We start from the raw sequence: 22,771 nt of genomic DNA on the forward strand, positions 1-22,771 counted from the left end.
ATACAAAAAAAAGGCAATTAACGGAAACGACTCAGGGCTACGACACAAATCCTACTATGACAACGTTGTAACGTATGTTGTTTGGGAAGCTAGATGCTAAGCTAGCTCAGTCCGTTTATAAAAAAGAAAATGATCTCGACAGAGTTCTCCCAAAGCAAATGTTTGGATTTGTCACAAGCTGCGCAGTAATTAATAATCAAAACTAAGCGGTACAAGTTCTCTCAAAAGAACACTTTTGGTTTCTTTAAGCCAACACTGGAAACCGAGTGATGTAGATGCTAGTTAAGGATAAAGAGAGGACAGATACTGTCTTCTAAAGATCCTAGGTGCCGATGTCCATTTAAGGCACTTCCTGTCTATCATCTTGGATCAAATGCTTTCAAATGGCAGCTGAGCAGATCAATCATCAAAATAAAAGCTTATGTTGTTTAGCAGAGTAATAGCAATGAAAGTGCTTTGTTGACTGTCATCTTTAAATCATTTTTTAAATCATTTGTAAACTTTTAATATATACTAAGAAACCTAACATTAATTTGAGTTCTGAGTCATTATAACTGTAGCACTGGTAATATTCTTAATATTAAACTATAATAATATTAAACATTTAATGCAGCTTTGATGATATTATGAAAAGATGAAGATCTCACAAAGGGAAACTTTACTCTGTTGACCTGTATTAGCATTGCTGATGAAGGCTAGATTATTAGCATTGTTGATATATGCTAGGCAACTAGCATTACCCGTAAACGCTAGATTATTAGCATTACTCATAGGTGCTAGACTCCTAGCATCTGTCGTAAATGCCAGGCTACTAGCATTGCTCGTAAATGCTAGATGAATGCTTAGTTCATAAATGCTAGCAAAGCTCATACATTCTATTCAACTAGCATTGCTCATAAATGCTGGGCTTCAAAATGCACCAAAAACAATTGGAGGGCCAGCCCCAGACTGACAGGCACCCCTAAGTGAGGGGTCGGGAAAACTGCTGCCAATAAGGAAACACAAAAAACTGCCCAGAAACAATGGACACAGCATGACCACAGTACTTAAGACGTCTCCTCATCAGCCAGACAAACGCTAAACAAAGTCATAAAGTATTGCTCTTCTTTTTCCACGCTGGCTGGTTTTTGTGCGGTGTGACTTCACGGGTTTGCGATGATTGTGACAGTTTGTTCATTATGATGTGTGTGTGTATGTGTGTGTGTGGGGGGGAGGGGGGGACCCCAGAGTCAGCCAGGTTTGAACTGAATCTCCATACCCCCTCCACCCTTCAGCCCCCTCCATTATCCCTCTCCCTCTGTCTCCCTCTCCATCTCTCTCTCTCCCTCTCTCTCTCCCTCACTCCCTCTAGAACTTACTTTCTTACAGACATGCAGCCTCGGACCCAGCCAGATCCGTGGCCTGGCTGAGTGCTGGGCCAGCGGGCCAAGTCGTTGGGGTGATTGCATCCCTCGAGCAGAGACGCCATGCTCCCCCCCCCCAAACCTCCAGTCTCCCCCACCACCTCCAGCCTCCCCCTGCTCTGTCCTCTTGGCCCAGGACAGAGCCCACATCCTGAGAACAGGAAGCCGGAGGCTGTGCAGCAGTGGACAGCTCTTTGGGAATCACACAATGAGAGAGTTCATGGAGGAGGCTCGTCTCTCTGGCAGAGGGCTGCCGGGGGTAGTGGTTGGCCGGGGGCTGGGGGCGGTTGTGGAACGAGGATTTGGGGGGGGGGGGGAGCCCGTGCCATTTTGGCAGCATTCAGGGCTCCGATGTGTTGGTGTCAATCTTAGCAGATGCCGTATTAGTGATCCATTAATCTTCCCGGGCAGCCTGCTTCCTTTATCTCCAGAAAGTTACCGACAGCCGAAGAGAATACTTTGTCATTTGTTCCGTTTACTCTTGTCCGTTAAGTATCCGGGTGAGTCTTTCTTTTCAAAAAATATGTACACTTTCTGTAAAATGTGTTCTCACTGTGTTTGGACAAAACAAAAGGCCCAGGGTCAACGACGTCTCTCAGCCCCCATAACCTTGTCTCTATCCCCTTCGGTCCTCAAACGGTAGTGGCCCGGCTGTGTTTGGGGGCCAGTGGGGAGTACTCCTTGACGCGAACGCACAACTTGCCCCTCTGCCAGGGGTTCTGCAGTTCCAGCGGACAGAAGTCGTCCTGGAGCCATTTCTCCCTGCCCTCCACCGCCAGGACCAGCCCAAAGAGCTGGAGCTGCTCTGGAGCAGAGCCTCCCCCCTGGTTCGGGTCCACGCTGCCCCCGCCGCAGCTGCCGCCGGCCAGCATGCGACGCGAGGCCGCCTTCATCTCCTGGACGACCAGCTGAACTATCTCCCGCGCCGAGGTACACGGGGTCACGCGGAGCTGGGCCCGGGAGAGAGCAGAACACCGGTTAGCAATCAGGGTTCATTGAAACGGGTGATTACAGCCAAAGAGATGCACTGTCTCACTGTGAATAAAGATAAAGCAGGATAGTAGAATAGATGTTACGAAAAAAAGCCAGATGGCATGGTGAGATAGAGGAGAAGATGGTGTACTTCAAGATGACTTTAGGGATAGTTGTACGGTGGTGCTAGGAGTTGTCCTGATACAGGTCAGGGCTGGAGGGAGGGCGGAGCTAGGTGTCTTGATACAGGTCAGGGCTGGAGGGAGGGCGGAGCTAGGTGTCTTGATACAGGTCAGGGCTGGAGGGAGGGCGGAGCTAGGTGTCCTGATACAGGTCAGGGCTGGAGGGAGGGCGGAGCTAGGTGTCTTGATACAGGTCAGGGCTGGAGGGAGGGCGGAGCTAGGTGTCTTGATACAGGTCAGGGCTGGAGGGAGGGCGGAGCTAGGTGTCTTGATACAGGTCAGGGCTGGAGGGAGGGCGGAGCTAGGTGTCTTGATACAGGTCAGGGCTGGAGGGAGGGTGGAGCTAGGTGTCCTGATACAGGTCAGGGCTTGAGCGAGGGCGGAGCTAGGTGTCTTGATACAGGTCAGGGCTGGAGGGAGGGTGGAGCTAGGTGTCTTGATACAGGTCAGGGCTGGAGGGAGGGTGGAGCTAGGAGGTGTCCTGCTGTGTGGGTCCCACCTTTACGCTTGTGTCCTTGGGGAGGCCGCTGGGGTACTGAGGGTAGACGCGGAGTGTGGCGGGCCAGCCCCTCCGGTGGTCCCCCGGGGACAGCGCCGAAAGCCTCTCCGTGCCGCTGTCCTCCGATAGGGTCCGGGCCGGGGGCTGTCGCGGCGAGCGATCGGTCCCGTGGCATCGGTCCACCGAGGAGGGCCGGGCCCAGCGCCGGTGCGGCGGGGAGCGGGCGGGGGATAAGGCGGGGGGGTGGGGTTGAGCGTTCGGGGGGGGGGCGGCCGAGGGGAACTCCAGGCTGCTGGTGCGCACACAGTATGCCTGACGCTTCTCGGTGATGCGCAGCAGCTCGATCTGGCGGCTGGGCAGGATGAAGTCGCTGTCAAACAGCTCGGGGCCGCAGCCCCGCCGCCGGCCCTCGCGACCGCCCACGCCGCAGCCCCCGCCTCCGCCGCCACCGCCGCCGCCGCCGCACTGCCCCGACTCCGAGCCCTGCAGCACGTCAGGGGTGGAGATCCGCAGGGCGTCTCCTCCTCCACCTCCTCCACCTCCTCCTCCTCCCCCTCCTCCTCCACCACCACCGGAGCTGCTGCCGTCACTGCGGAGGTACCCCCGGGGCTCGGGCGGGGCCGCGGAGAGGGGCGAGGCGGGCAGCAGGTCCAGCTCGCGGGGGCTTTGGGCTCGGCTGGAGTCGTAGTCGCTGTCGGTGGTGAGGAAGACCTCAGACGAGCCCTCTTCATCAGAAAGGCCGTGGAAGTCTGCAACGAGATGAACTAAGAGCTAGGAACTAAGAACTGGTAACAATAACTTATTAACAACTCAGTTATAAAACATTAAAAAATCCTTACACGTTCAAATGAGTGAAAAGTAGAACGCTTCATATCAGATTTTGTCCATCATGTCCATTGGAAATTTAGAGAAAACCATGAGGTACACATCATGATCAACTGAGTTATAACTGAATAATACACTTCATGCAACTTCACTAATCGTGAAGTTGCTCAGAATTTTCTTCACATTCTTTCAAAGTATTTCACCCTGTTACCCAGGTGCTACCCTGCTGGTTCTCTGCCGGTACCCTGCTGGTACCCTGCTGGTTCTCTGCTGGTACCCTGCAGGTACCCTGAGCTCACCTGGGTGCTTGCGGCAGGGTTCTGGCGAGGGGGCCGGGGAGGGCATGTAGTCCAGTTGGGAGGAGGTTGAGACGGGTTTATCTGGGACCCCGTCGTTGTTGAAGTCGATGACCCAGGCCAGCGAGACGCCCCCGGTCGACTGCTTGTAGCGGGCAAACTGCAGCGCGTCCATGATCCACCTGGCCTCACGCCAAATCTCCTCCATGTGCTGTCGGGTCGCAAGAGATGTTCTACCTGTCAATCGCTTGTTGCAACCGTTTGGCCGTTCGGAAACGGCGGCTCCAGTTGCTCCAGCTGCTAACACGCTCACCATGCAGACCTTCCACCTCAGAGGGACCAAAGTCTATTCCCTCTGGTGGTCCCAGGCCTTATAGCGACCCATGGTCAATACCACTGGTGGTCCTAAGCCTTATAGGCTTAGCATACCAAAAAGTTCAAGCATGTGCAATAAGTGTTATAAGTGTTGACACAGTCTGTTCATTTTCACACTAGTGGACGTTATTCTTTTTATTGACTGTTCATTTGTTAAACCACATTTGTTACTATAATAACGCAAAACTCTGATACGATGTCCCGTACCTGTACGTGTTCCTGCACCTGCTGGTGCTTCTGCTTGGCCGCATGGAGCTCGCTCTCGGAGAAGGCCTCCCGCAAGGCCTGCTGGGACATGAGGGACTCGAGCTCCAGCAGAGCAGACACCCTGCAGTACTGACCGATGAAGGCCGGACAGTACGCACCGAAGTGGACTGCAGAGAGAGAAACAGATTCAGCCCCAAAGCATTCAGCCCTACCGTGAGAGAGGTGTCTATGATGGCATAGTCTGGTGGCTGAGGTCCAGCCAACAGGTCCACAGTCTTAAGGCGCTTGCACACTGACTAACCAACCACAGACCCTCCAACACCAGCCATGCCTGTCTGGTTGGCTATTGTCGGACGACGGGTTAGGTTTTCCGTTAGCATGGGGAATCGGTGTTGGTCAGCTTGAGCCGACCTTCTAGAGCGGGATGTTGGTATTTGTTGGACTGGGTTGCACCTGAACCTGAAGGCCTCTTAAGATGCCTTGACCTCCTTAATGACTCACTGAACTGAAAAATGACTAATTTCCTTTTTAGAAAATATGTATAACGACATATACAGTATATGTTACATATTTGGAACCAGGAACATTGTTTGTGTGATTGTGGTTTGTGTTTGGATGCATAAGTGTATGTGTTGTAGGGGTTTGTTTGTGTGTGTGTGTGTGTGTCTTTGTGTAGTAGTGTGTGTGTGTGCGTTTGTGTGTCTCAGTCATCTGCCTATGCCTGTGTGTATCTATGTGTGTTTGTTTTTGGGTGTGAGTTTGTGTGCGTATGTATGTGTGTCTCAGTCTTCTGTCTATGTCGGTTTCTGTCTATGTGTGTGTGTCTTTGCGTGTGTGTGTCTGTGTGTGCGTGTGTGTGTGTGTGTCTGTGAGTGTGTGTCTATGTCTGTTTGTTTTTGTGTGTGAGTGTGTGTGCGTGCGTTTTTGTGTCACAGCCATCCGTCTATATCAGTTTGTGACTGTGAGTGTGTGTCTGTGAGTGTGTGTCTGTGTGTGCGTGTCTGTGTGTGCGCCGTGGTACCGACCCAGCTCAAAGATCTGCAGGGGCAGGGTGAGGAAGCCGGAACGGGGGGAGAAGGGGTTGTTCTGGCCCGGGGCCGTGCACACCTGGTCGGACGGGGGCAGCAGCAGGATGAGGGACACCTCCACCCCCAGCTCCACCACCTCCTCCGTGTAGAGCCGGAAGTCCTGAGCCTGGGAAAGATACAACCTTTAATATATATGATAGGTTACTAAGGTAAAGGTAATAATATATGATAACTTACTAAGGTACACATAATAATATATATTATATTTAAGGTATGTCTAAAACAGTTTCATACTAGCTTCTACTATTTTATATTCGTCCTAGTTACAGTGTATCTCAACTCAATGTATCTTCCTTCAGTCTCTATCTCAAATATAAATCCTATAAATCCAGATGCATCATGGGAAGGAACGGAAAAAGAAAGTGTGCACAGTATTGTTCCTGGGTGCATGGATTCCTGTTTGGGCTCCACCCCTGCACTAATTAGTATTAGATTGCAATTCAAATACACCAGTAAGGGGAAACAGGAAGTGAAGTCCCTTGTGAAAGACATTTAGTTCAGCAGTAACCGGACCAACTCATCGTCCAACTTCGTTCAGAGAAGCCTTTCTCCAAGTGGCTCCAGCTCATTAAGGAGCACGTAGGGCTTTGGAGTCTTGATCATGAATGCTTCAACTTTAGTCTGCGGAGTTCAGACCAGACGTGGATCTAGTGTTTGGACATTCGGGGCCCCTGGATGCAAAGGGCCCTTTGGACGGGGGAATAACTAAAACAAAGAATGTCTCAAAAGAAATATGACACAAAGCTTGACCCACTCGATAATTCATTATCATCACATCAGTTGAATAAGAACGAGTTTGAATCAGACTTGATAGAGTCCATTTGCCACACACCGACCCCGGAGCTGGACTGGTCACACAGGGCTGGCCTGCTTTATACTGTGGAAGAGCTAACAGGATGCTCTGCTAAGCGGCCATGTTAGTTAAGTAGCTTGTTACCAGCCCTGGGCAGGTAAACACCGCTAGACACACAGACTCAGACCGGTGGTCCCCGCACCGCATCGCTAACTCAGAGCCTTAGTATCTGTTGCACATCCAATATATTCTAACTTAAAAACACTAAGTTGAAACGGTGAAACGGTGAAACGGTGAAATGTAGGAATGTTTTAGTACACCACTCTCTGAAGCGAAGGGGATACATCCTCCTCCAATGCTAAAAAATAGATATTGAAATGATAGAAAATATGTAACTGTAAGCAAAAACAATTTTTGACACGAGAATCGTTCTCTAATGATGAGTCAGAAGCTCTGGTTCCCCGGGTCCCCCTGGGGCCCCCTGGGGCCCCCTTAGGCCCTAACCCGTGGGTTCAAACCCTCAACCTTTGGGCTGGGAGGGGTAACCCCCCTAGCCTCTACACTGTCCTGTACTGGGATGTTGTGAGGAACGGTTGCTAGGTGTGCTGGTTGCTAGGCGGGGCCGACCTGGTTGCCGGGCATGTTGATGTGTGCCAGCAGGTCCTTGGCAGCGCTGCGGAGCTCCTGCAGGAGGCGGTGAGGAGCGCTCTGAGAGTCGGCGTCCATCTCCAGAGACTCCTCCAGGGAGGTGAGGGCCCGCAGCCACTGCCACTCCTCTCTGCAACACACACACGAACACACACACACACACGCACACGCACGCACACACACAACAACACACACACACACACACACACACACACACACACACACACACACACACACACACACACACACACACACACACACACACACAGACACAGGAACACACACACAAAAACAGGCACACGCGCAGACATATACACACACACGCAGACATACACACACATACGCACACACACACGCACGCACACAACCCCCCCCCCCCCCCACAGAAACACACAAAAACAGGCACACACACACAAAAAAACAGGCACACGCACAGACATACACACACACACACGCACGCACACACGCACGCACGCACGCACACAACCACACACACACAAACAGGCATATGCACACACACAGAAACACGCACACATACACACGCAAACATGCATGGCCAAACAGGTTAGAACCAATCACAACGGCCAAAATATTTTTAATAACTTTCAGTGTGTGTTTCTGTTCTCTGATCTCAGGAGCATCATCAGTTCATTGATCCAGTCTACTCATTATCCATTTTCAGGAGAGTTCAGATAATTGTTTTATTAATGTGGACAAAAATGTTTGTGTCATTCCCATTCATGGAATAATTAAGCCCTAATATTGACCCAGTGCTTCAGTTTTTACATTTAGCTAAATATTGCCAAATATTTAGTGTAATGAGCTCACAATGAAGCGACTGGAAGAGGAGCGACTTTTTCAACTTTTTCTCCTCTGAAGGCTTATTTTTTTAAGTCTGTGATAGTTTCCACAAATGCTCACGTATTGAAAGACAGATTTGTATTTTCAACTTCGGGGGATAAGCTGCGGACATCGGGCCCCGACTCACGCTACAACTTCTGGGCAACATTCTGGACTGCCCCCCTGAGCCCGCATGCGCCTCTCCAGGGTGGGGCTAATATATCGCCGCTGTTTGGTCAATGTATCTGAATAATGACAACGTCTGGTGAAGTTGTGGCCACCTGGACACATTGGCGTTGTCTCTGATCTTGCTGTGACAGAGCACGTTGGGGAGCTTCTGGGGCACCAGAGCTCTGATCTGGTCCATGGAGGTGCAGAGTTTCAGGTAGCCCAGGTACAGCCCTGGAGACAGCTGCTTCCTGCTGCGCCGGTGGTACGCCAGCTTCTCCTGCGCAGAAGACACAACCCCACGGTCTGAATAAGGTAGGACTCCATAGACTCCTGCAGCTCCGAGCACTATCTGGTTGTCTGCGTCCCACGCCGGCTACAGACAGAAGTAGTGTAAAGTGGCGCTGACTTTACGGTGCAAACATCTGTCCCATGTCTATTACTATACGACTCACTAGGCTAGCAAGCTGAGCTCACAAACAGGTGATGTAAACGGCATCAAAACTACATTTCTAACTATTCTTAAAAGCAACGTGAATCACATTCCTTGTCCAGACTATTAAAGATCTAAATCTATTAGATATTTTATTGAACTAGAATATTAATTTATCTTTCAAACCTTATACCTTTTAAATGTATTTATTCACTATGCATAAACAACACTTTTTTAAACAGGGTTACACGAGATCTGGCAGTTCCCAAATGAGTGGTCGTTGCAATCGTTTTGCCCAACGGCACTTTGGCAGAGCAGACAAATCCCGGGCCTCTCTATGGGATTTGCTAATGATGATGAAGATGGCGTCCTCTACTAGTTACAATAATAACAGTGATAATAGTCAGCGACCACTGCTCCTTCCCCCTCCACTCCCCAGCCTGTGCAGGCATCCTGCGCCCCCCGGCCCCCCCGGCCCCCCCCGCTCTCCTGCGTTGGGGCGCTGCCATTACAGCGGAGAGCTGCTCATGCCTGTGGCGTGGCCAACGGTACAAGTCAACAGAGCAGAATGTATTTCATCATATAATTTGTTCATCTCGGGCCGCAAAACCAATATTTCCATAAACGGCGGTTGGGTGGGAGCGAGGCCCCCCTCTATTGTTTTGGAACCACAAGACCAAAGCGACTCAGCCCGGAGACACAACAGCCCCGGAGAGCCGGGCCCCGGGGCTCCGCGGAGGGGATTGATTTGCGGGCAGGCCTTTCAGACGGCAGGGCTTACAGCGGGACTGCTGGGCTTGTCGGGCCCGGCAGCGCCAAGCCAAACAGCCCGTTAGATTAGCATGGAGAGCAGCGGTTAGGAGGGGCTGCTGCACTAAGCTGCTCCTGCACGGCTCCACGACTTCACTCGCAGCCCCTGGACCAGATCATATTAGACCACATCGTATACGTTTAGCATCGGCGTAACGTTAGACAACATTCAATTGCAATGCATTACATTATAGATTCCATTAGAGTCAACTACTGTCATTGCACGCCGGCATAATATTAAATTAAATGATTGGATTTGACTGGATTCGATTGGATTAAAAATGTAATTTGATCAAATAAACTTGGATTCAATTATATAGAAGAAGTTATTCTGTTGGCATGGAAACCGCCTCTGCTTCCCCAGATACAGCGTCACCTTGAGCAGACTAGATCACCGCAGCTTTAACTGGAGCGCGGCTACGCTACAGCTACGCTACGGCTATGCTACGGCTATGCTACGGCTACGCTACAGCCAGCCAGCTAGGCCCAAATCGGAAGCACATTATAATTTTCACGAGTGCTCGCAGCCTGGCCATTTGCGTTTGCTTGTATGCGTTTGAATAAAAGCGTTCTTAAAGGAACAGCGGCTCTAGTATGCGTCTGAATAAAGGTGTTCCTAAAGGAACAGCGGCCATAGAAGGTGTTTGAATAAAGGAACAGTATTACTGCTCGTACAAAGCGCTGCGCTTAATTAAACCAGTTCCTTGGCAGGATGCGGGTCCAAGTAACTGGAATACAGATTGGAAAAGTCAGCATGGGAGCAGAACTCCTCAGGTCCACTCCCCCCCCCCCGCCACCCACTCCCCACACACGGGGGTTATGTGAAGGGACCGCAAACAAACGAGGTCTGGTCCAACGCTGGCCAAGAACTAACTGGGATGGGAATATGAGAGGTAATGATAAGGACAGGATCCGGGAACGCTTGAGTCCAGGACCCCCCACTCAGCGAGCCACAGCCTCTCGACAGAGCCCAAGATAGAGAGAGAGAGAGAGAGAGAGAGAGAGAGAGAGAGAGAGAGAGAGAGAGAGAGGGGCATGAATTGAATATAAGATATTGATTATGGATTTCATGAGGTCAAGTCAGAGTATAGATTCACCCAGTCTGATAGATGAGTATCGTAATATGTTATTGATAGTTATTTAATTATCTGCCACGTTTTGGGTTTCACCCTATTGATTGTGTATGTGTTGTAATGCACATGATTGGTTGGTGTGTATAGGTAACTGGGTTACCCCTGTGTGTGCATTGCTGCTAGACCTCTCCTTCTTTTGTGTCTATAGGCACTTTACTGTTCCATTTCCAGTGCATTGGCAGGCCTCTTTACACGTGTGTGTGTTCAGATCAGTCTGTTATTGATTGCCCGTGTGTGTGTGTGTGTGTGTGTGTTTGTGTGTGAGTGTATGTAGGTAGCCAGTATTAATGATAGTGTGTGATGGATACATTCGGAGTATCCATCCGTCTGGTTATTGAATGTGTGTCCTGGTTTTTCCCTGATCACTCATGAGTGCATAGGAAGGTGACCATGTGTTCCTGGGCAGGGCCTATGAGAGGCTGGTGGGGACTCAGGGGCCTATGGGGACCGGGGGGGACTCAGGGGCCTATGGGGACCGGGGGGGACTCAGGGGCCTATGGGGACCGGGGGGGACTCAGGGGCCTATGGGGACCGGTGGGGACTCGGGGGCCTATGGGGACCGGTGGGGACTCGGGGGCCTATGGGGACCGGGGGGGACTCGGGGGCCTATGGGGACCGGGGGGGACTCGGGGGCCTATGGGGACCGGGGGGGACTCGGGGGGCCTATGGGGACCGGGGGGGACTCAGGGGCCTATGGGGACCGGGTGGGACTCAGGGGCCTATGGGGACCGGGGGGGACTCAGGGGCCTATAGGGACCGGGGGGGACTCAGGGGCCTATGGGGACCGGGTGGGGACTCACGTGCAGCGTGATGAGCAGGGTGTCCAGGGCGGTGGGCTCCTCGGGGGAGGAGATGGACTTGCGCTGCAGCTGCAGCTTGCAGAGCGGGGTCCAGTGCACGCCGTCCAGGGCGGGGGCGGCGCTCATGTCCCGCAGAAGCACCAGCAGCGCGTTGCCCTGCTTGTCTTTGATGGGCTCGAAGTATGCCTGGCCCAGGTCCTGCACTCCCAGCATGCCCTGGGGGAAGAGAGAGCCCGTGGTTGGTCGAGTTCCCCGATAATGGCTTTATCGCTGCTTACTTTTTCTTGATTTACATTGAGTTACATTGTTCCATATTTTATTATTTTTGTCAAACAAACATTTTCAAACAACAGATACTTTATCTAACCTTAAAGGGTGTTTCCTATTGGCTAACAGGTTCGACATTTTCTAATGGTGGAGAGAGTCGTGGCTACAAGCTTTCTATTACTGGACTTGATTGTTCTGAGTGTTTATTGGTGGAGAGTAACTTGGTGTGTAACGTGTGTCAGACGTATACATTGGGGGATTTCTATTGGACGGTAGTATAATGGGTTCTTGATGGATGTTTCGTATTGGTTAAAACAATTTTTGGCAACAGTTTTCTACTGTCGACGGCCGGTCTCGCCAAGAAGGTTTCTATTGGTGGAGAGCAGAAGTTTGGCAGAGTGTTTCTATTGGTTCACCTGTAGAAGAGACACGGCCTGTAGCATCTTCACCCTGGTCTGTAGGGTGCAGGACGTCTGAGACGGACTGAGGCACTGCTGGAGCCACAGGATGTCCTCCCAGAGATAGGAAACCTGAGCAGATTACACACGCTGTCACACACACATGTCTCTATAGGTATGTTGATCCCTGTCAGCCATATGCAGTGCCTGAATGACCAAACTAGAGGAGGACAGCACACACACATGCACACACACACACTCACATGCACACACACACATGCACACACGCACACACACGCACAAACACACACACACACACACACACACGCACACATGTGTGTGTGCGTATAGGAGTATATAGTATAGGAGGCTGTCCATCATGTGATATGATGTACCGGTGGTTCAATACAGCCATGTGGGTACTTCTGGACCAACATTTATAGATGTTATTATTCTTAGCATAATGGGGAAAAGTACTAAAGAGTCACCCTATAGTCTGCTGGTCTGTGTGCCAGTGTATCTGTCTGACCTTGGTGAACCACAGGAAGTCCTGCATGAGGGAGGAGGAGAAGGCATCCTCCACCTCTACCACGGGGATCTGGTCGTCGGGGGTAACCAACACATTGTCGTCCCGGTAGAAGATAGTTGTCAGGTAGAGTCCCCTGCAGCGCAACACACACAGGTATACTGTAGCAGTGTTCCTACAAGTTTACTGTACAGGTTTACTCTAGCGGTGTTCTTACAAGTTTACTGTACAGGTGTACTGTAGCAGTGTTCGTACAGGTGCACTGTAGCAGTGTTCCTACAAGTTTACTGTACAGGTGTACTGTAGCATTGTTCCTACAAGTTTACTGTACAGGTGTACTGTAGCAGTGTTCGTACAGGTGCACTGTAGCAGTGTTCCTACAAGTTTACTGTACAGGTGTACTGTAGCAGTGTTCCTACAAGTTTACTGTACAGGTGTACTGTAGCAGTGTTCCTACAAGTTTACTGTACAGGTGTACTGTAGCAGTGTTCCTACAAGTGTACTGTAGCAGTGTTCCTACACGTTTACTGTACAGGTGTACTGTAGCAGTGTTCGTACAGGTGCACTGTAGCAGTGTTCCTACAAGTTTACTGTACAGGTGTACTGTAGCAGTGTTCCTACAAGTTTACTGTACAGGTGTACTGTAGCAGTGTTCCTACAAGTTTACTGTACAGGTGTACTGTAGCAGTGTTCCTACAAGTGTACTGTAGCAGTGTTCCTACAAGTTTACTGTACAGGTGTACTGTAGCAGTGTTCCTACAAGTTTACTGTACAGGTGTACTGTAGCAGTGTTCCTACAAGTGTACTGTAGCAGTGTTCTTACAAGTGTACTGTACAGGTGTACTGTAGCGGTGTTCTTACAAGTGTACTGTTCCTCTACAGGTATATCTACAGGTGTACTCTACAGGTACATTCCATCCATTGGATGGACTGTGAACAACGAATGCATGGATTATATTCTCTGAATGACGATTTGAATGAAACCCTTCCAGTTGTAACATCTAGAATATGTAGAATGTATCGGCGGAGCGGGGAGATGGCTGCTCACCTCTTGAGGTTCCGGACGAACTTGGTGGTGGGCTGGAAGAGGTGCCGCAGACTCTTGGAGACGGAGTGCTTCCTGCCGTGTGGCGGTGCTTTGCACTGTTCTGAATGGACGGCAGGAAAGGAAACAGGAGTCACCTCGGTGTCAGTGTAACCTCGTTTACTCATAATGAGTCACTGGCAGATGCTGTTTTTATCCAAAGATCCATTCGTTTTATGACCCCCCCCCCACCCCCCATTACAGTACTGCAGATTCTTCTTCTTTTTGCGTTTAGAAAAGTTCTCCCAGCAATCCTGAGGCTATGGGAGCAGCTTTAGGGCAATAACCAAATGAAAATATGAAATGAAAATGAAAATGAAAATGCAATAGCACTAATGTTTTTTATTTCTCATAATGTGAACGCATTATATAAGTCCTAAAAAAAATCTAAATGCAATCATCCAATCCAATTTGCATTTGCATTTTCAAAACGTGCCCAATTTCACAGTGGACAGCATCCAAATGCAAATGAACGGGCGGAACAAACCCAGTGGATAACAGGTATGTCTGTCTCAGTTGGCGTAAATGTTGCCCATGGGAATACAGTGAGGCCCGATACGTGCTCATGTTCAGCCTCTTATCCAATGGGTGGAGTCTGTCCCGCCCACTCAATACCATTACCATATGTAGGACTCAGATAATGTGTTCTTATTAGGAAAAATAAAAAGCATCAGAGGTATTGCATTTTCATCATTTCATTTTCATTTTTATTTGAAAATCAAACCTGTCACATCAGCGGCCACTCCTCTGATAATAACTATAGCAGTCACATTGTTTTAAAGTCTGTCACATTGTTTTAAAGTCAGTCACATTGTTTTAAAGTCAGTTACTGACTTTAAAACAATGTGACTGCTATAGTTATTATCAGAGGCCACCGTCACCCCTGGCAACAGTCAGTCTCTCACCGCAACAATCACAGCATTGGGACGGACAGGTCTGTCTCTCAAGACCCCTTTCACCACCTCATTCATAGTGTTTGGAGAGCTTTCAGTGTGTGGAGGTGTGTGTGTGTGTGTGACATGTAAGTGTAAGTGTGTAGGGGTGTGTGTTTGGGTGTGTGCGTGTGTGTGGGCGTGCTCGAGTTGGGACAGAGTGAAGGGTGTAGAGAGGGAGAGAACATGAACGTGCGTTGCGTGTTTTTCCAATGTTGCATGTGTGCGTGTGTGTGTGTGTGCGTCTGCCACAGTGTGCTCACTCATATTTCAGGCATAAGGAAAACACTCAGTGTATGTTCAGCTTGGACAAGCCCCACGGTTGTAACTCTGTAGTACAACATTAGAGCGTGTATGAGTGCATGTCTACCAATGTGTGTGCAGTTAAATATGTCCAAGTACAAGTGTGTGTGTGTGTGTGTCAGTCTGAGTTAATATGACCAGGTCCTCTAACATGACTAGAGTACTACAACACCGACTAGCTACTGTGTCATCGACCCAGCCTCACACAGACACACGCACACGCACACACACACACACACACACACACACACACACACACACACACACACACACACACACACACACACACACACCACACACACACACACACACACTGCACAACCCATGGTGGCTAGAGAACATGGAGTCAATGCATGCTATTATACTATGAACACAACCCCCCCCAAGACACACACACACAACCAGACACACCTCCCCCTAGACACACACATAGACACACTGCACAATAGTGACTAGAGAGAAAGAGAGATGACCTGACCTGTGTGTGTGTGTGTGTGTGTGTGTGTGTGTGTGTGTGTGTGTGTGTGTGTGTGTGTGTGTGTGTGTGTGTGTGTGTGTGTGTCTGTGTGTGATTGGTTGGTAGTGTCGGTGTGTGAGTAAGTGTTAGGTTGGGTTGTGTGTTTGTGTGTCTGTGTGTGTGTTATGGGTGGGTTTGTGTGTGTGTGTGTATGATGGGTGGGTTTGTGAGTATGTGTGTTTATTGGTTGGTTTGTGTGTGTGTGCGTGTGTGTGTGTTCGTGTGTGTGTGTGTGACTGTGTGTTTGTGTGTGTGTGTCACTGTGTGTTTGTGTGTGTGTGTGTCAGTGTGTGTTTTATTGGTGGGTTTGTGTATGTGTGTGTGTGTGTCGCGTTTGTATGTGTGTGTGTTATGGGTGGGTATGTGTGTGTGTATGTGTGTGTGTGTGTGTGTGCGCGTGTGTTTGTGTGTGTCGTGTGTGTGTATGTGTGTATGTGTGTGTGTTATGGGTGGGTATGTGTGTGTGTGTGTGTGTGTGTGTGTGTGCGCGTGTGTGTATGTGTGTGTGTGTTATGGAAGGGTATGTGTGTGTGTGTGTGTGTGTGTGTGTGTGTGTGTGTGTGTGTGTGTGTGTGTGTGTGTGTGTGTGTGTGTGTGTGTCTGTGTGTCTCTGTGTGTGTGTGTGTGTGTTATGGGTGGGTTTGTGGCTGGGTGTGTGTCTGTGTGTCTCTGTGTGTGTGTGTGTGTGTTATGGGTGGGTTTGTGGCTGGGTGTGTGTCTGTGTGTGTCTGTGTGTGTGTGTGTGTGTTATGGGTGGGTTTGTGGCTGGGTGTTGGTGGGTTTCTTTTTCAGGGTGGCTCAGGGCCTCTCCCCGTCCCCAACCCCATCGCCCCCGGGCTCTGAGGTGCTTGTCGTCTCGGCAACGTCTGTCACCTAGCGACTCCAGCCTCACAGAGAGGTCTCACACCTGCACCCCCTCCCCCGACATGCTGTCACCCACGGTAACGCACGCCTCGAAATACCCTGCGCCTCACCAAACACCACCCGCTTTAGGACTTATTGACATATAGAGAGTGGGGTCGAAGGGGGAGGGAGAGAGAGAGGGAGAAGGGGAGAGAGAGAGAGAGAGGGGGAGAGGGAGAAAGATAAAGGGAGTGATGGGGAGAGAGAGTGAGAGAGAGAGAGAAAAAGTGAGAGAGAGGGGGGAGAGAGATGGGGAAAGAGTGAGAGAGATAGAGAGAGAGAGAGAGAGAGAGAGAGAGAGAGAGAGAGAGAGAGAGAGAGAGAGAGAGAGAGAGAGAGAGAGAGAGAGAGAGAGACAGAGAGAGAGAGAGAGAGAGAGAGAGAGAGAGAGAGAGAGAGACAGAGAGAGAGAGAGAGTATGGCTTATGGTTGGAGTGTCTCCATTCTATTGTAAGCGTTCTAATAGGTAAGTGTGGGGGTTCTGTTCCCAGGGTAGCGCAGTAGGTACGCTTCGAGGCCTGGGTAAGGTACCAACACTGCCAGGGTTAGGGGTTCTAGTCCCTGGTCAGCTCATTTAACAGAGCAATGTTCCATTGCCAGCCCATGGAGCTACCAGGAGGGTAGAGGACGTGTGGAGGGTGGCCCCGACCCCAGCGGGGGGTCAGGGGGGTGGGGGGTGCAGGTACCGTGGCAGGAGCAGTGGCGGTGGGCCTCCTTGGTCAGGAACAGCAGCCGGTCCAGCGCCTCCTGGTGGCCCTGATGTCTCGGGGCGCGGCCGTCCATCTCCCGCCAGCCTGCCAACACGCCAGAGGAGGGCGGCTTGAGAACCAACGACAAGAACCACCCCCAGACCACCCAGGGGGCCGCACAGGCAGGGACCCTAAACGCTTTTGAAGCACTCATAGTTTTTATCATTCAATCATAATTTTATCAATAAAACAACAAATGCCATGACCACACTCTGAGGAGCTCAACGCCATTATTTATAGGGAATGTGTCCATAATGAGGGCACTGGACCCAGGTATTAAGCCAATGGACCTACACTCCTTTTGACGGTGATTGACAGTTGCAAGTGGTGACCTAGCTGTAACTGTTCACGTGATAGAAACACATGGAAGCCAACAAGCTCATTGTTTTGGTGCCTTTCAACCAGCAGGAATGTGGATACAAGCGGTATGTTTAATTCTTGTTTTAATAGTTAGATGACTAGTATCCCTGTGAACCTCTGGCTATAGGTCCTGTGCTGGTAGCCCCAAGATTTGAAATTGTACATTCAAGGCCGTTATGTTTTACGATAATTCGTATGAGGTATTTAATGGTGGGTTCAAAAAACACACACGTCTCTTTACACTCCCACAGGGGGGATTGGCGAGTGCTAGCTAGCATAGCCGCTAGCTAGCATCCCTGCATGCTCCTGAACAATGTGTCAATGATAAGCCAACAGGGATGTCTTGGTTATCCCCCCACCCCAGCTAACCCCAACCCCACCCCCAACCTCACCCCACCTCTCCCGGCCTGTCGGGGTGGGCGGGTGGGAGAAGAGCCCCCAAAACACGGCGCGCTCTATCCCCCTGAAGGTGGCTGCCCCGGCAGCACAGGGAGCCCTTTAACGGCCGGCGGCCGCATAAGGGGCCCAGTGTTGGCCCCGCTGCAGCGAGCAGCGCCACATGCAAATAGGACCAGTGGTAAAACACAAACACACTACATCCAAATTAGCTATGGGAGAGAGAGAGAGGGAGAGAGAGAGAGAGAGAGAGAGAGAGAGAGAGAGAGAGAGAGAGAGAGAGAGAGAGAGAGAGAGAGAGAGAGAGAGAGAGAGAGAGAGAGAGAGAGAGAGGGAGAGGGAGAGGGAGAGGGAGAGGGAGAGGGAGAGAGAGAGAGAGAGAGAGAGAGAGAGAGAGAGAGAGAGAGAGAGAGAGAGGAGGAGAGAGAGAGAGAGACACACACACACACACACACATGCACACACACTAACAGTGTGAATAACAGAGAGTGGTGTGCTGTGTTTTTCCAGGTCTGGTATGCAGCTCTGCAGTACTTCAGCATCATGCTATAGGCGTGTCATCTGTATGTCACATCACGTTCTGTCGGTTTACGCCCCGCTGCCCGTCACCCTAGTCGCATGTCCCATGACCCCCCCCCCCCCCCCCCCTAAACACAGTAACACACACACTAACACACACTCACAAACACAAGGAGGGGTACCCACAATGCATTTCAAACAGTGCCGCAAGCCGAAGAGAAATGATAGAATGCACAAAGTCACCATAAGTCTGTTGGAAAATCCGAGGCGGTTGACATCAATGATGACGTCATGAAAACCTTGTTACGAAAGTTACAGCAGCCTGACAAGATACAAACACACTGATGAGTGTGTGTGTGTGCAATGGCTTGTTTAAGCAGCCCCGACCGGCCTGAGTCGGACTGATTGGACTCTGGCGCTGGGCGGGGCTGCACACCTGTTTTGACCAATCAGTAAACAGGTTAAACCAGCCGTCAAAATGCACTCTCAGGAAGATCTCCTGCATGGAAGCACACATGTACTCAACCTCTGCCATAAACCGGTTCCAACATCACCACCCTGCGTACTTGTTTAGGAGGAGCTACCGAGGTGGAGTGGAGGCAACCAGGTGTTGTGTAGCATGGACGTTGTTACACAAACAGACACACAGGGACACACAAAACCACACACACATATATTGATGAACTTACTGGAAGGGGCAGCACACGTGGGTGTGGAGGTGCATGGGGGGCCCCATCCTTTCATGTTGTAGGCCCAGACCTGGATGTAGTAGTAGGAGCCCTGAAAACCAAGCAGTAGGAGAGTTAACATTACAAACACACTACAGTCAGACTACAACCACACTGGAGTCAGACTACAACCAGACTACAGGTAACAGTATAACGACACTACAGCCAGACAACACAACACACAAAAACCACACTGAAACTACACTACAGATCGCAAATGACATTACAGTCAGACTACAACCAGTCTAATGATAACAACCACACTACAGTCAGAATCCAACCAAACTACAGTCAGACTACAACCACACAGTCAGATTAAAATTCGAACTCTAGCCACACTACAGTCAGACTATAACCTAACTACAACCAAGCTACAGTCAGACTATAACCTAACTACAACCACACTACAGAAAGACTTTAACCTAACTACAACCACACTACAGTCAGACTATAACCTAACTACAACCAAACTACAGTCAGACTATAACCTAACTACAACCACACTACAGTCAGACTTTAACCTAACTCCAACCACACTACAGTTAGGCTCTAACCTTACTACAATTACAATACAGTTAGACTATAACCTAACTACAACCACACTACAGTCAGACTTAAAGGTAACTACAACAGAACTACAGTAAGACTATAACCTAACTACATCCACACTACAGTCAGACTATAACCTAACTACAACCACACTACAGACAGACTATAACCTAACTACAACCACACTACAGTCAGACTAAAACGTAACTACAACAGAACTACAGTCAGACTTCAGCCATGCTACAATCAAACTACATTCAGATAGCAAACACATTCCATTTAGTTTTCTTCCAGACTACAATCAGAAAACAGCATGTTCGGCTTCTGTGTGTCAGTAAATCATAGTATTTACGCGTATGTGTGTGTGTGTGTGTGTGTGTGTGTGTGTGTGCATATGTGTATGCATACATCAGAATATCTCCCCTCTCAGTCATATCAATCAAACCAGCTGACACTCTTTATGTGGTCCTGTCTCTCTCTCACTCGTCGCCTCTTTCTGTTTCCATTACATTTCAATTGCTTTATTGGCTTGATAAAACCAGTTTCGTAAAGCCAAAATATCTAACAATATTATATCACCCTCTCTCTTTTTCTCCCTCCCTCAGTCTCTCCTCCCTCAGTCTCCCCCAAGCCCTCTCTCTCTCTCCCCAATCCAAAGCCTCCCTCTGTCTGGGTGACCACGGGCAAACACCAATCATAAATCAGAGGGCCAGGCTACCAAGCTGCCGTGGCTGATATTATGGGCTGTCCGGGCTGGTTAACAACTGTTGTGCTGTACAACTCAGGATAGAGGTGATTCTGGATGTGATGGAGATGTATGGAGCTACGTGTGAGTGTGTACCGTAACCTTCCGCTCCAACGCTTTAGTGCGACCTGACCTAGTAACTTTTCTATGTATGATCGGAAGACAACATAGGATTTTAGATTTTAAATTTAGATTTTAAATTGCCGAACTTATAGTTATTATATAAATTAAACAATAAACAAATATATGTATAATAAGGTAATGTTATGTTATGAAATGTGTTCAAATGTAAAGTAATGTAATGTAATATGATTTAAAGTTAGTTTATGTAAAGTACTGCAATGATATGCAAACGTATGTAAAGTCATGATTTGATTTGTAGAGTCATGTAATATCATGTAATGTAACATGATGTAGTGTTATGTAATTTAATGCAATGTAAAGTATTGTAAAATAATGTATTATATTGTAGAACATTGTAGCAATGTGCTATAATGGTACAAAGGTAATGTAATCCAAAGCAATGTTGCATAATGTATTGTTCATAATGTAATGTAATGTAATTTTAAGTTATGTTTTATGATGTAATGTAACGTGCTTTAACGCAAGGTAATGTAAAGTAATGTAATATAATGCAATGTAATGGGCTATAATGTGAGATAATGTAAAGTAACGTAATATAATGTAATCTCATTTGCCATAATGTATGGCAATGTAAAGTAATTTAAAGTAATATAATGTAATGTGCTATAATGTAATGGAATTTAATGTAAAGTAATGATATACAATATACTGTAAAGTCATATAATGCAAAGTCATATAATGTAAGGTAATGTAATGTAAAGTAATGTAAGGAAATTGCATGAAAAATATTGTAATATAACGTATTGTAACTTGCTTTAATGTAATGTACTGTAAAGTAATGTCATATAATGTAATGTAAAGTAATAAAATGTAAGGTAATGTTATGTAATATAACGTAATGTGATGTCACTGGACTTACAGCTTTGAGGCTGGTGATGTCACAGCTTAGTTGGGTGGTGTCCTCCACCAGCGTCTCCCCTAGCAACGGACTCATGCATGGAGACATGCTCCAACCCACTGGAAGTACAGAGACAACACACACACACACACACACACACACACACACACACACACACACACACACACACACACACACACACACACACACACACACACACACACACACACACACACACACACACACACACACACACACACACTCTATAACAATAACATATTGTTTAATAAGGCAAGAAAGAAGAGAGTACAGGTGCAGGTGGGCTGAGGCAGGGGTCAGGGGGCGGGGCTGACCTTTGTACTTGGTTACCACGGCGGCGTTGACACTGGAGGGCTCCTGGAAGTCCACCCGGAGGCTGCTGCTGCTGGTCACCGAGAGAGACACGCCCACAGGCTGGTCCGGAGGACCTTGGGGAGAACAGGCAGGGAGAGGGAGACAGACACGTCATTACCATCATCACCTCCATCCCCACCACCACCACCACCACCACCACCACCACCACCACCACCACCACCACCACCATCACCACCACCATCACCACCACCCCCACCACCACCACCACCACCACCACCACCACCACCACCACCACCACCACCACCACCACCACCACCACCACCACCACTTCCATCAACCCCACCCCTCTCCCCTGCGGAGCGGCGGTACTCACTGGCGTGCTGGAAGCCCGTACGCATGCGTGTGAAGAGCCGCTGCCGCCAGCCCCAGGCCTTGAGCTGGCGCTCGCGCTCCGAGCCCTCCCTCTCCCCCTCGCCCCCCTGCTGGGTCTGCAGCTCTGACACCCGCTGGTCGGCCTCCTGGAGCAGGGTGGTGAGGTGCAGCGTCCGGCCCTCCAGGCTCACGACTGGAGACAGACACAAAGCCAGACTCAGCTGGAGAAGGGTCCCCCCCCCCCCCCGCACAACACCTGGGGGTCAATCGGCATGGCAACAAGGTACTGACCATCGACGGAGGGATGGAGAGATAAGGGGATGGATACAGAGACAGACAGATATAAAGACAGACAGTCAGACGCACAGGGAGACAGACAGATTGATGTGGAGTAAACAAAGAAACAGAAATAGTGAGTGTAAATAAGTCACGCAAGAGAGATTAAATAGATGGAGAGAGAGAAAGAGAGTGTGAAATAGAGAGAGAGGGCGCTTGAGAGAGCGTGAGAGAGCGAGAGCGTGAGAGAGAGAGAGGGAGAGAGAGAGAGAGAGAGAGAGAGAGAGAGAGAGAGAGAGAGCGTTGACTGCATTGTGTGCCGCAGCAGACTGGTGTATT

At 49.4% G+C, this 22,771-nt stretch overlaps 1 protein-coding gene across 1 annotated transcript; it reads right to left on the reverse strand.

Moving 5' to 3' along the window:
* Positions 1-2,035: 2,035 nt before the first annotated feature.
* Positions 2,036-22,349, reverse strand: LOC130378022 (ankyrin repeat and fibronectin type-III domain-containing protein 1-like; the record flags this gene model as incomplete). The annotated part of the gene is made up of 17 exons (XM_056584962.1): positions 2,036-2,353; positions 3,057-3,586; positions 3,629-3,805; positions 4,181-4,388; positions 4,760-4,926; positions 5,785-5,953; positions 7,268-7,418; positions 8,410-8,576; positions 11,473-11,688; positions 12,156-12,269; positions 12,667-12,799; positions 13,712-13,811; positions 17,089-17,196; positions 19,116-19,206; positions 21,452-21,549; positions 21,784-21,897; positions 22,158-22,349. Coding segments are annotated over 17 exons (3,053 nt in total), but the record flags the coding sequence as incomplete, so codon positions are not given.
* Between the last annotated feature and the right edge of the window lie 422 nt (positions 22,350-22,771).

Source organism: Gadus chalcogrammus, unplaced genomic scaffold, assembly GCF_026213295.1.
Source record: "Gadus chalcogrammus isolate NIFS_2021 unplaced genomic scaffold, NIFS_Gcha_1.0 GACHA050, whole genome shotgun sequence".
Lineage (NCBI taxonomy): Eukaryota > Metazoa > Chordata > Actinopteri > Gadiformes > Gadidae > Gadus > Gadus chalcogrammus.